Genomic DNA, 13,791 nt, shown 5'->3' on the forward strand with positions numbered 1-13,791 from the left:
TGTGTAGAATGGGTTAATATTCTGCCAAATGCAATGTATCTAAATATAAATAAAACCAAATATAAATGTATAAGGATTCTTTATTTTGCTTGTTATTCAATTTATTTCCTGCTTCCTAATTTGATTGATTACAACTTGTCTGTCGATAAATTGATAACATTCAATGTTAAGTCTTGTTAATATCAGTGAATATACAAATAACCTAAACATATATACTTTTGTATATGATATAAAACACAAAAAGCAGGGAATCTCCTTATTTGAGAGGCGGACATTTGCATTTGCTGCCAAACTTGCATGAACTTGGTCTTGTTGGTCGTTTGCGTTACTGTTTAGTGTCATATAGACCGTTAGGCCACACGAGGACGACCGAATACGGCACTAAACGACTGCGTAAACGATAACGGGTGGATAGAACGGCATACGCAACGCTCTGGGGGGTCCAACGACTCCGTGTGTACGCCCTATACGATCATTTTCTGATAATGATGAGGCAATAGCCCCGCCTCTCCCCACCTCTGCTGCTCACCCCCGCGTCAAAGTAAACTGCACACTGAATTCAGATTATTTATCTTTCTCTCGATATGGACCTAAACGCGAGTGAAGTCTAATCTGACAGGACGGAGACACGCAGCTCTGCTTACCTGCAGCTCCTCCCGCTGTGATGCGGCGGTGAACGGAGTAAAACACAAATTTCAAGTCAGATCATCACCCTTAGCTATTTTAATTACCTCTCAAACTACCTAAACTAGATATAAATATGTTTATTTTGACTGTTGGCCGGGTCACTTATTACTGGATCAGCTGCTGCATGAAACAGACACTGGCGCTGTCCGAAGAGAGGGAGGAAAAAGAGAGGCTCCGTGTATTTTATTATTATAATATATAGATTCGTTATTCATTTGTTTTAAAGCTCAATAAATAACAAAGAAGACCTTTGACCGGCACTTTTATAATTTTGTCGGAAGATTTAAACTGTAATACACGTTGACTGGCGAAAAACTCTGCCCGGTTCCCTCGGCCCCCACCGCGGAGAATAAACAGAAGGGCAACCATGACAACCATGCTTCTTCACTGCTTTTGTGGAGGAAGTTATACAGCGCCACGTACAGGCTCCTGCATATGTACTGCAGCTTCTCCAGCGGTTGGAGCTAAACGGAGCTGTCTCGTGTGGACAGACACTATCCGGATGACTATTGCGTGTGGACGGAAGCTTTTTTGCGATTGCGTTTGCGTTAATCCTATGCGTTTAGCCGTTTTCGTCCTCGTGTGGCCGGGTGGTTTCAGCCATATTTTAACAGGAAATCGGTTTCTTTTTTAAAGTTTGCTTATTTTTGTTAACTGGGACAGGCATTTAAGACTGCACCAGGTAAAGAGTAATGAAAAGTTGGCTGCCTTTCTTGAGTATTATCAAACACAGGCGAGTAGAAGCTTAGCAAACGTAACACTACAACAGCTCAAGCAAGTTTACAGTAGTTTAAAATACATTGTGTTTTTCATAACCAATAATATAAAGTTTAACGATGATTGTTGGCAACTTGACGATTTGTTGATCAACAAGACCAATTTATCTGAATTAGATAATGGCTCATGGAAGCACTGTTTGCCTGGTCTCTGTAATGGAACAAGGGATCAAGAAACAAGTCAGTGGAGGCCGGAGTTTCAGACAAAGCACAAACCAACAGACTTCTACAATATAGCATTTGATTTTAGATATACCTTATATACAATTCACAATGTGTATATTCTTGTTTACATGCTTACCTACCTTCCCCATAGAATGTGGACGGGGATGGGAGGGTGACTATAAACATGTATGTTATTCTAATTACTTATATTATAGTAATCTAATACAAATGTAACTATAAAAAAGTAATGTTACCTAATAACTTTCTGTTACTTTTGGATCACCTCAATATCAAATGCAATGTCAATGTATCTTTTACAAATGCTGTTTTAGTTTAGGGCATGACATATAAGCAAACACAGTTTTTTTGTTTAATAAATCAGGTGTATATAAGAAGATATAAAAAAGCGTAGGCAATATGCCAACCTATGCCAAGTATTGGACAAAATAATACTATTAGTGTGTTTGTGTGCATGTGATTTTAAAATGCATTGTCACATTGACATCCTGCTAGCAATCCCCATTTTTCCAAAATGTACCAGTAATGAGATTACGCCTTCTTTTTAATCTAACTGTAAAGGAATACAGGTGCCTTTTATTTCAATCCTAATCCAGAGCATGCATGTGAACGCTAACAGGCCACACTATTCCTTCTGTTGCATGTGAAAAATAATTGTGTTGTGTAAACATTCTTACAGCTTGAGAGCAAATAGCAGTGCAGATGGTAAATAGGACTGCATCTGGATAAAGAAAGGGAAGGAACCAGCCAACTGCAAAAGCCCTTGTAGTATATGGTCTGGAGACAGAGATTAATACATGTGCTGTGAATGATTAAGTGGACGCCCCAGATAAACTCCTTTCATGGACAGTAATCTGTGAATGCCAGTTATATAGTGTTCGTGTTGACGTCATTTTTGAAAAAAATGTCCTCCCTTCAATTTACCGAAATGTTCTGTCAATTTGTCAGAGACGAATCACATTTACTGAACATTTTGTCTTAATGGCCACAATGTAAAAGACATTGAGAGGATTTCAACATTTTAATGTGTAGGCTACATAATGAAAATGTTTAATGTATAACTTTATATTATAGGGTTTGATCACATACATAATTGACGGACATGACTGAAAAAGTAATGCAAACTATATAAAGGAGTTATGGTCGTCCGGAGTACATTATTTTAAAACCTGCTGACAAGGCTTATTGTTGCCTAATTGTTCAATATACAATTGTTTTGCTTTATTGGTTATTTATTCAACTTCTAATTTTGCATACCTGTAGTAACTGACTTTTGTGGCGATTTAGGGGCAGCAGAAACATGTTGTCATGACAACATTTGAGGATCATCACCTTCAAACATGATTTGAGTAACTTAAATATGCTAATGTGCAGAATGAACCATAACCAATCATAGCTTGAATACAATTACCTTTTCTCTGTTATGCTTTATTTACAAAATATACAACCACTTTTTTGTTCCTTTCTTTTTTTAAATGTACTAGCTCTCAATCAAATGCCAAAAAGTGATGTTTACAAAGACTACGATACCCAGAAACCAACGGGCTGGTTACGGCTCTACGTGCGTGCCCTCGTAGGGGAGCAGACACTGCACTGTGCTATCGAGAAGCCGGCCTCGGTGTTGGTTAGAGGTAAGTTTTTATTACTTAATTTTAATAAACAGTCTTGTGGTATAGTGAATGGAAACATGTGCGCAAACAAAACGCGCTAGTTAGGTCTGACATTTGAACAAATATGAGGAGGTATAAGTAGTTCAATTGACTGGTGCTACCCGGTTAAGGGCTAGCGTCGGACACGCCTATGTAGGGTTGCTGCTTCGGGGTTCAGAGTTGTGTGCGCGGGCCCGGAGCGGTGAAGGAGACGGGTATTTTTAGCACCAGGGGAAGAGGCCAAAGACAGCCAGCCAATAATCTAACGCCTGGATATATAATGTATCTGACGTCTAACATTAGCGGACGGGGACACATGCTAAGTATATGAACTGTCCTCGCTAGCACAGGCTTAGTCAATGTTAGCAAACAAAACTGCCCACAAGCTAGTTGAAGCTAGTTAGCTTAACTAGCCATAACGCTACAAGAGCTTTTCCATGAGTACACATTTTAAATAGGCTGATTTACACTAGCCTTGGGTATTTTTAAGCATACATATAAGGATGTATGACCCGTTGGTATGTATGGTATGTTGTTTTGACTCATTTTCAGAGCTCTCAGAGTGTTCCTGACAACAGTGTATCGTTATGTTGAAGCACATGACTGCTGTCAGTGTCACCCAAGCCCACAACCAGTGCGGCTTGTCTGGCAAAACTCCGCTGGTTAATGTAGTTTACAGGTTTATGTTTTGTGGTGTGGAGAATTTGATGGTGAACGTGTTTTGTTGTTTGTTTGTTTCTTGTTTTATACTGTGGCATGAAGGAAGCAGTGACTTCTTACAGAAAACAAGTAAATCAAGTTTTATTTCAAGCTGAGATAAATGTATGTGATTTCAGTCTGTTAATGCATTAATATCAACATGGCTTCATGTCAATTACTTGCTTTGAATTTAATGTGTTGTAATGTAACTCTATTAACATTGTATTTAAGTAAAAAATGTTTTCTAATCATAAAAGGCTATTGTCTGATATTAAGAGGTATCTATTGCAGAAATTGAATCTACAATCCATAGCTATCTTGTGTATAATCATCTGAAAAGGTCGTATAATGGTATGCATAATACAAAAAAGTGTTAATTGAGTATGTGGAAAAATAGACAGTTTAGTACTTCAAAAAAGTAATGGTTTAGTATATCTAAAAATGTCTTAGTAAAGAAAAATCAAAGTATAGTAAGTTGGGAAAAAAAGTCATAGTATGGTAGTTCATCTTGTTTATATTTCACATTAAGCCCAATGTAGTTCTCTGACACGCCGAGGCAAAGCCAGTCGCCGCTGTATTTCTTTCCTCCTAAAGTAGTGTTATAGTAAGAATGGATAGAGCAGGGCGTGAGCAGAATGGTATTCAGTTGGTTGAAATCAGCAGCCATTACGCTAGATGCTTCCGAATCCTTCAAGCTGTCCCTTTGATAGAATCTTTACTTTTTATAATTGGGGTAGACAAAATATAAAATAAAAATAAACTGTCACACTTCCACTAGCTTTGAATAACAATAAAAGTTGTAATCAAAATATATGTATTTTGCATTGTGCCTTTTTAATTACTCAAATACACTTACATGAATACATTTCATACAAGCATACCACAAACATGCATAGAGGGATAAAATAAAACACAAGATACAAGGAAATTAGCCGTAGCGCATGAACCAAATCATTTTGAATACTGTCTTGACAGAATAAGGAGGCTCTCTGACCAGCTGCCTCTCCATGTTCCCAGTGTGTGTTGCAGGGTGATTCAGGATGGTGGACCAGCCTCTTTGGGAGCAGATAGGATCCAGCTTTGTGCAGCACTACTACCAGATGTTTGACTCTGACAGATCACAACTCGGATCCATATATGTGAGTGTCACAGAACCTTGCTTTCATTCAGTTACAAGACGTCTCATGATTCAACTTTTTCGATTTCTAAATTCAACAAATACCTTTTTATAAGATTGCTGGTACCTCCCTCCTTTACTAGTTGCACATATCTAGTTGAAGGCAGCGTCTGCTTACATGGGAGTGTGGTCTGTTTGGACTCGCTTGATCAATAATGAATCATCATTAACAATATATCTGACACAAAATCTATGAATGTTATTTTGTTTTTAATAGTTTTCTTGGGGGTGGGTTGCTGTGTGTTTCCAGTGTTGCTGCTTTCATTGGATTAATCAGTGTTGTGTATAATATTGTACAATCACAGATACATGATGGCAGATCTTTTAATCTGTAAAGTAAACTTAATCTCAGCGGTCTAGACTTTGTAATGGGCATTTGAAATTATTGGTTTATTATAATGTAAAAACTGTGATTTTAGACCTTATCATTGAATCTTCAAATCTTTTGTTTATGATGGTAATTGTTAGATTGTTGGCCCTAAAGGGAATACATTTGGAATCATACATTAAATTGTGTCTACTTATTGACTTTTCTTTTTTTCTTTATTTGGCTGATGCCTAAATAAATACATAGACCTACTACTTTAGAGGAGTTAGTTTGGGCAGGAGCACAAGTCATGTAAAAATAAAACCATTTAACAGCAATGAATTAGTCACAGGGGTGTAACGGTACACATAAGTCACGGTCCGGTTAAGGACTCACGGTTTGGCACACCGGGCAAAAACACGCATTTGTAAGGATATGTTTCTTTTCATTTACTATAAACAGACAGTAATGCATGTATCAAATACAGAAACAATTCTCTTTCTGGGGACCGAGTCTGCATTTTGACGACTGACATATTTGGTAAAAGAGAAATGTTTAAATTATAAAAATAAAGAACATTTAAAACACTTCTTTATTACTCTGTACGAACAGTGAACAAACACTTCAGCAGAAGGCCACAGGTCACACTGGACTAGGACACTGAAAAACATCTCTTATGCTATGACATGGAAAATACAAACTAAAACTTGACTTGAACACAATTCTCTCTGCGTCGTTGTTCTTGCTGACCACGAATTGTGTACACTAGTGTCATTTACTCACAGCCCAGACAGCTTTCTGTGCTAACCTTAACACCTGTTGCCTTCAGCGTACAGCTAGTATTGAATCCATTTTAGAACAATGTTTTTTTAGCTTTACTTGTGTATAAGTAGGTTGTAGGTCACACCAGGAAATTATACTTTCTGTATTTTAACTCAGTTTTACGCATCAAATAATCATCATAATCAATTAGATCTGTTAGCTACAGTGTAACTAAGGAAAATGATACAATGTAGTCGTTGAGTGTCATAAGTCCCATGTAAAAAATCCTTCTGACTCTCAAAACGACATAACTTCATTTCAAACAGATGGAACTTTGAGCTAAGCTAATATCATTAGAGTTGTGTTATGTGACTTTTTTGGAAGCCCTTTCATCTGTAAATAGAATAGTGTGCAACTCATATTTCACCCATTTCTTTCTTGATCTATTTATCTTTGTCTCTTCACACAGATTGATGCATCATGCCTCACATGGGAAGGACAGCAGTTCCAAGGAAAAAGAGCGATTGTTGAAAAGCTCACTGTGAGTCTATAACTTAAGCTATATACAGAGTTGTTGTGTAACAGGTGGTGTTTGGCCTAAGTACGAAACACACTGGTGAATGAGTGGTGCATGAATGAGTCCTTAAAGCTAGAAAAGGGTTAGCATTTTACCACTTCTGCTTTCCTCGTCTCGAAGCCAAAACTATTTTTAGTTTGACCTCGGAAATAAGATCTGTGGTTAACAAAAGCATAAGGGATTTTCAATTTTGTTCTACGACATACAATCTGTCAGTAAATACACCACTTGTGAATGTCCGAAGCTTCTACAGTATGTGTCATTAAAACAGAGGCTGCTAACAAATGACACATCATCACGCTAAACATTAGCCGCCTTTAGCTTAGCGTCGGTGATGCAAAGCCATGTGACTGTAATGCAGTTCCTATATAGCCTAGCTTTTTACTTGTACTTTTAAGCTTCCAACATGTATACAATTGGTGTTAAAGGTCCCATGTCATGCTTTAACGGTTATTACCCGTCCCCTTAAGAGTACACAAATGACATCACCCATCTCTTAAGAGAGCTAAAGGTGACCTGTGCAGCAACACACTTCAATAAATATTTGTCAATACAAAGAGCCGCTAGATTGTGCTTCTGTAATGGAATATGTATGCAAGGAGAATAAAAACATACCATGTGGTCCAGCTGGAGTTTCATCTGCCTCCTGATCCCTGCCTCTGTCTCACTTCATCTTTATTCCTCACATACATTTCTTCTTCTTCACTAATGTCTTCATCTCCTCCTGGCTTTCTCCTGCTCTGACCCTCCTGGTCTCTTCAGTGTACTCTCTTTTCCTTCTCCTCTTTCTGTTCGTCCTTCTCAGATGTCTTTTTTGTTGTTGAATCACTCCAGCTACTCTGGCCTGCAAGAGTCTACTTGTGAAAAGCACTGGTACAAATGCGTGTATAACTTTACACGTTAGGGCCAAGTAGCTAATAAGTAGCATATAATAAATATAAAATCAGAAAGTATTTATCAAATGCACACTGGCAGCTGTATTTAGATCCAGTTTTACGGTAAAGGATGTATCCTGGTTTCATTTATCAGCCTCATTGCTGTGATGTGTAATTTACATGGATTTAATAGTACGCATAGTTTAGCAAATAAAGTGATCGATCTCCCAGCTAACGCTGTCTGCGTAGTATTTTGTAACGAAACGTCCCAAACAGCGCACGTCTGTTAAGCGCTATCGATTGAAACGGCAGCGCTTTACTAATATTTTGTTTTAAGCTCTTGTCCTTAGTAAAAACAAAACTAGTGGAAAGGGAAATGCTCCCAGGGGAAGCTGATCCACCTTCAGGTGCTGGGACAGCTCGTTCCCTCTCTGCAGCAGTGTGAGCCGCGGTCTGTGAACGTCGCTCCACAGTTTAATGCAGGGCCGTAGCTGCGTTTTTAACGGGCCTAAGATGATATTTAAAATGATTCACTTTTAATTAATGTACTGCTTGTTTTGTTGCTTGTGGACATAGTGTAGGTTTGTTTCTACAAGTACAGTTTAGGGACACAAAAGTTAGGGGGGCCTGGGGGGGCAAGGCTCTACAGTGGGGGGGCAGCTGCCCCCTTAGATCCGCCCTTGGTCAGCCGCTAACTTTACATGCACTCAAGAAAGCAGGTTGTAGGTAATTTTATTATATTTTGTATTTATTTGAGTGAATACATTATTCACAGTGTAATAATAATAAAATAAAATAAAAATATATTATATTTTGTGATAATTTTTTCTGCTGTACCGAACCGTGACCTAAAAACCGAGGTACGTACCGAACCGAAATGTTTGTGAACCGTTACACCCCTAGTAAGTACCTGTGAAAGGTGCTATAATAAATAAACATATTATTATTATTATTATTATAATTGCCATGTAAACATACAGGAGCCAAGTAATGGTAAACCGATTCCTCCCCAAACTATTTAGGGTTGTTAAACCCCTAAGTACAATTTTACTGAGGATAATACTTGTTTTTCTTATATTTTATAAATACATTTTGATGAAAATAGCTCAAGATCTTAAGTAAATGTTTTGACTCCTATATTTTTGTGTGTTTTTCCTGTGTGTGCCAGGGTCTACCCTTCACAAAAATAGCGCATAGTATAACAGCGCAGGACCACCAGCCAACTCCAGACTGCTGCATCTTGAGTATGGTTGTAGGACAGCTAAAAGTAAGTAGCACTATCCTTTATACCTTATTTTAAAGCATGTTAAGCATGTCATTTGTTTCGCAATTTAATAATCACACATTGAATGCTAGGGAATGTATGTTTTCATTTTTGTACCTGTGTTCCAATTATTTCTGTTACCATACTATCAAACAGACAAACTATGAAGGTTCCATTAAGAGAATACTCCCCTTTTTCCACATATTAGGTAGTACTCCCCAACCCCTTTACACAATTTGAATATGTGACCCGTGCTATTGAAATCCTTCGAGATTTATGAGAAAAACTCATTTTTTGATCAGTTTAGGTTGTGGTTGATTCTAAACAAACAAAGTCTTGGCTTTCAGAATATCACATTTGTATTGTAATATTCAGACGATAAATATATAGTGTTGAGGCTTGTTAAGTTTTGTCAACTTGTCAAGGATCACATCTCCTCTCAGTCTGATCAGCACCGCTTCCCTCCCTCTCTACCTCTTCCCCCTACGTCACCCTGAAGTAAGGAATGACAGGCTGATAGTAACACGACAGGGCCCAGGACAGTGGCTATTGGCCTTAAGAATATAAAAAATGAGTTGAAGCTTGTGAAGGTACAATAACGAGCGCTGAACGGGGCATCTTAGGCTAGAGCCACACGAGGACGAATTACGCAAACGGACCGAAATCGATATCAAAAAAGTATTCCGCTCGAAAGCGCTGGAGACGCTGTAGTACAGGGATGGGCAACTTTGATGATGGTGGGGCCAAATAATTTATGTACTGGCCACCAGGGGGCCGCAGAGTCACTTGGAACACACAAAAACACAAATTCCATGTATTGTATGTAATTATTAACAAATATACTAAGTCTGACATCTTCATTGATATTTTTCGATCTTTAAGGGAACATCCTGTAATAAGCTCACACAACAAACATCAGTTCACAGAAATGTTATTTAATTTTTACAAGTGGCATGTTTGTATTGAACAGGTTATTTAACAGTGGAATACAACTTTTAAACTATTGGATAGTGTGCATTAAGATTAAACAGTAACATGACATAAACATGAAGTCAGACCCCCCCTCTCAGACCTAACCCCCCCTCTCATCCACAGCAGACAGCTGCGCTCACAGCTGCTCAGCCCAGCTGCACACCTGGGGCCTCGGGAAGTGGCGGGCGAGAATAAACCCTGCTCTAACACTAACCCAGACATTAGTTGTCTAACTGGAATTTAAGAGACTTGTAGCCTGTCTCTGCTGACTTACAGTAAGGGGAATGTCAACATCGATGCCAGTGCATCCAAGCTGCATCAGATGAAACAGTATTTCGTCTTTTGATTTGATGTGCTTCATCATGGAGAAATTGCTCTCACATATGTATGTGCTCCCGAACATGCTGGTCTGTTTAAGCGCAAAATCTCTCAAGAGAGGGAAGCGAGTCTCGGGCAACAGTCTCCAAAATGACATTCCCCTCATTCCGTTTCATTTGGAAAAAGAAGTCGCCTTGTAGCTCGCACAGTTCCATTTGTAGTTCAGGTGGCTGGTCATGCACAACCGCTGAGATGGGGTCAGTGAAAAGCTGGATTGTGCCTCGCATGTCGTGGAAATCCTGAAAGCGATTGTTGAATTGATCCTGCAACATTTTAAGGGCTTCTCTGTAGCGGTGGATCGTCATCTCACATTCGGCCAATTCGGGGATGTCATTGCGCAGCTCTCCACATGCGGGGAAGTGTGTCAAATTTGCGGGATCTGACGCAAGGTTATCTCTGAACAGGCCGAGTTTCATCTGAAAACTATTCACATTCCTTGCATTAATGGAGCCCCATCAGTAACAATGGCAGATAGCTTGTCAAATCCACCATATTCGCTGACAACACCCTTCACTGCGTCGAAAATGTCCGATCCCTTTGTTGTGCCGTGCAGTGTTACAAGTTTTAATAGTTCCTTGTGTACATCAAATGACACATTTATTGATCTTGCGTACACCAGTAGCTGGCTAACATCGGTAACGTCTGTACTCTCATCTAACGCTAACGAAAAGCATGAACAGTCAGACATGATTTGTTTCAGCTTTCCCTCCACATGACTTTGAATGTCAAAAATCCTGCGAGTCACTGTGCGTCGGGAGAGGCACACCGTTTCAAAATGTTTAGCCATTTTTTCATCTCCAAAGGCGTTAGCTATCTCAATCGCGCATGTTTTCACCAACTCTCCTTCTGATAGTGGCTTCTTTGCTTTGGCAAGCTGGAGTGAGACAGCATATGATGCTTTCAGACTTGATTCTTGGACACTTGTGACCTGGGTGAAAAAGCACTGTTGTTTTTGTACTTTCCCTTTCAGGTCCGCTAGGATCGCTGCTCTGCCGGCCCCTGTGTACCTGTCCTTGTGTGAAGTGTTGTAGTGGCGGCTCAAGTTGCTTACTTTCATGACAGCAACGGTCTGCAAACATGTTAAACATTGTAGTTTACCCCTGAATTCAGTGAAAAGATACTCTTTCTGCCACTTTTCTTGGAAAACACGATTTTCATGTCGGCCTCGTGTGTCCGAACCATCTATCTGATAGAGAACTGTAGCAGATACGACCATTATCGTCCTCGTGTGGCTGGGGCCTTAGAGGCAGAGTCATTACAACAGGCGATGTGTGTTTTGTGTGTGTGGAAATACACACACACACACTCACTCAAGCACACTTACACACTCACACAAAAATACACACTCAAGTTACTAAAAATCCTCTTCATAATGGAAAGACTCGAAAGCTCATGCCATAACATGCTTGTCCTCAAGGATGCTCACAATGTGTTTGCCTACAAGAGGAACGCACAGGATAACCATTAGGGCTGCTCAATCTTTGCAAAAATCCTAAATATGATAATTGACTATATTTACCATAATGACTCATTGACTTTATAAACATCTTGTATTTAGAAATAACTTTTTGTTTATCTCTAAGTGGTTGACCAATCACAACAGAGCCGGGCTGATAACGAGCCAGACTAGGCTCTGGTTTCAGACAGAGGGTGAAAAGAGGTGCTGCAGCAGTAGACAGTAGAGGCACAAAATACAAATATGAACCTGAAAATGAGCATGATGGGGCCCCTTTAACACGATCTGCTGCTAAATACAATCACTGTATTGCTGACTTTGTTCTGAACCCTGACTATTTCTGTTTGTGTGTGTGTTTGCAGGCAGATGACGACCCCATCATGGGTTTCCACCAGAGTTTCATCCTGAAGAACATTAACGACGCGTGGGTGTGCACCAATGACATGTTCAGGCTGGCCATTCACAACTTTGGATAACTCCCCCTTCTCCACTCTGGTGGGCAGGGGCGGCCATAGTGAAGGGCATCACGTGATGAAGTACGGAGGGAGGGGAAGGGAGAGAGGAAGAGGGAACACTCGTCCCTCCCTCCTGCTCTCTCATTTACGCCTGCTTGACAAAACAAGCAAACACCGGATTCTAGATGTCAATCACTGAACCTCATCCAGGTGGTTTCTTTTTCAGACCACCACAGCCAGTAGAACTGCGACGCGTTTCTTTGCTCAGAGCCGGCGAACCAATCAGATGCCCCTGTCTGCCACTCCGCTGATCTGCATGGCCCTGGGAGCACCCCATTACAATATCCAATATCCAGATGACCTCCATTCATGCCCTGCTCTCCACCCTTCTTTACTAAATCCTTCCCAACTCTACTGTTGACTGCACTCAGTTCTGTTAGCACTGTCATTGATCGGGTTGGAAATCCGTGTTCAGGTTCATCAGTTCTTGTGTTTTAAGTTGTTTTTAGATCCTACTTGTATGTTGCCTCATTGTGTTTAACTTCCAATTATTAACTTTGCCATGAGTCGCTGTCATGCCAGGTTTTGCTCTTGCAAACCAAAGAAACATGGAGGACATAAAGTCTCACCATGCTGTGTGATTGGCTCCTGCATTTTCCCTCTTTTTCTCCATCTCTCTTGCTCTCTCTGTCTCTCACACGTCTGGCATTTAACATGGACAACAGCCGCCATAGACAATAAAACCTGGACTTTTTTCTTAACGGTGTCTCTTCATATCATTCTCTACAGCTGATTGATTTCCAAATCTTTCACTTACCCCTCCACAGTAAGTCTTATTGAAAGTATTTAAAGCTGGAGAAGGCAGTATATTTATGCCTCACACTGGGCAAGAATTGCAAAATGACCTTTTGGAATATTGTAATCCAAGTAGCCAGAGACAAAAGGAGACTTTAGCAAATCGTAACAAGAGAATTTAGCCAATCAAAGAATCACAAATAAACTGCCTCCCCCAGCTTTGAATGCATCTGGTTTTGGCTTTTTGCAAATGAGTCACCTTACTCCAGAGGATCAGCTGGACAATTGACAATTTCTCATTTGTATCTATTGTGATCCAATTGACTGAAATGTTCAAATAAATGCCAAATCGTAATTATGTAGATACTGACCTTATTAAGTGGACCGTGTGTCGGACAGATGTGACCAGGCCACCTAACTACAATTTGTCAACGTTGTTATAAAAGTCACTCTATTACCCAGGCATGAGTTGCATTCATAGTCATGACTCCGTGTTGCCTTACATTGTAAATGAAACAAATGAGTTTCATAGAATGAAGTACACAGATTTGAAACTTGAGAATACAATAGCTTTAATTATAGATCTGTGCTCCGTATTACAAGATGCCATGAGTCACTGTTTCAGGCAAAAATAACTGGCTGCATGATTTGTTAAAAATATCTAATTGCGATCATTCTGACTGATATTGCATATGCGATACACAAAGTTTGAGGAAATGATAATTATTGTACCATTATTCTCATTTTCCTTGCGAAAGTCTCAAGAATAAAACTATAAG

At 39.6% G+C, this 13,791-nt stretch overlaps 1 protein-coding gene across 2 annotated transcripts; it reads left to right on the forward strand.

The window, feature by feature from the left end:
* The first annotated feature begins 3,156 nt into the window (after positions 1-3,156).
* Positions 3,157-13,367, forward strand: nutf2 (nuclear transport factor 2). 2 transcript variants are annotated; one of them, XM_034205922.1, is made up of 5 exons: positions 3,157-3,277; positions 5,012-5,133; positions 6,710-6,781; positions 8,861-8,959; positions 12,125-13,367. In XM_034205922.1, the coding sequence occupies exons 2-5, from the start codon at positions 5,035-5,037 to the stop codon at positions 12,236-12,238; spliced, it is 384 nt and encodes a 127-aa protein (XP_034061813.1). In that variant the 5' UTR covers positions 3,157-3,277; positions 5,012-5,034; the 3' UTR covers positions 12,239-13,367. The 2 variants fall into 2 exon arrangements, with proteins under 2 accessions (XP_034061813.1, XP_034061814.1); XM_034205923.1 differs by lacking the exon at positions 3,157-3,277 and adding an exon at positions 3,464-3,618.
* Positions 13,368-13,791: the final 424 nt, after the last annotated feature.

The sequence above is a fragment of the Gymnodraco acuticeps genome, unplaced genomic scaffold, assembly GCF_902827175.1.
Source record: "Gymnodraco acuticeps unplaced genomic scaffold, fGymAcu1.1, whole genome shotgun sequence".
Lineage (NCBI taxonomy): Eukaryota > Metazoa > Chordata > Actinopteri > Perciformes > Bathydraconidae > Gymnodraco > Gymnodraco acuticeps.

What these genes read in the sequence shown, in the direction of transcription:
- nutf2 (XM_034205922.1), top strand. Translation starts at nt 5,035, where the DNA reads ATGGTGGACCAGCCTCTTTGGGAGCAGATAGGATCCAGCTTTGTGCAG. An exon ending in CGATTGTTGAAAAGCTCACT is followed by an intron (nt 6,782 to 8,860) that starts GTGAGTCTATAA and finishes TGTGTGTGCCAG; the next exon opens with GGTCTACCCTTCACAAAAAT. An exon ending in TGGTTGTAGGACAGCTAAAA is followed by an intron (nt 8,960 to 12,124) that starts GTAAGTAGCACT and finishes GTGTGTTTGCAG; the next exon opens with GCAGATGACGACCCCATCAT.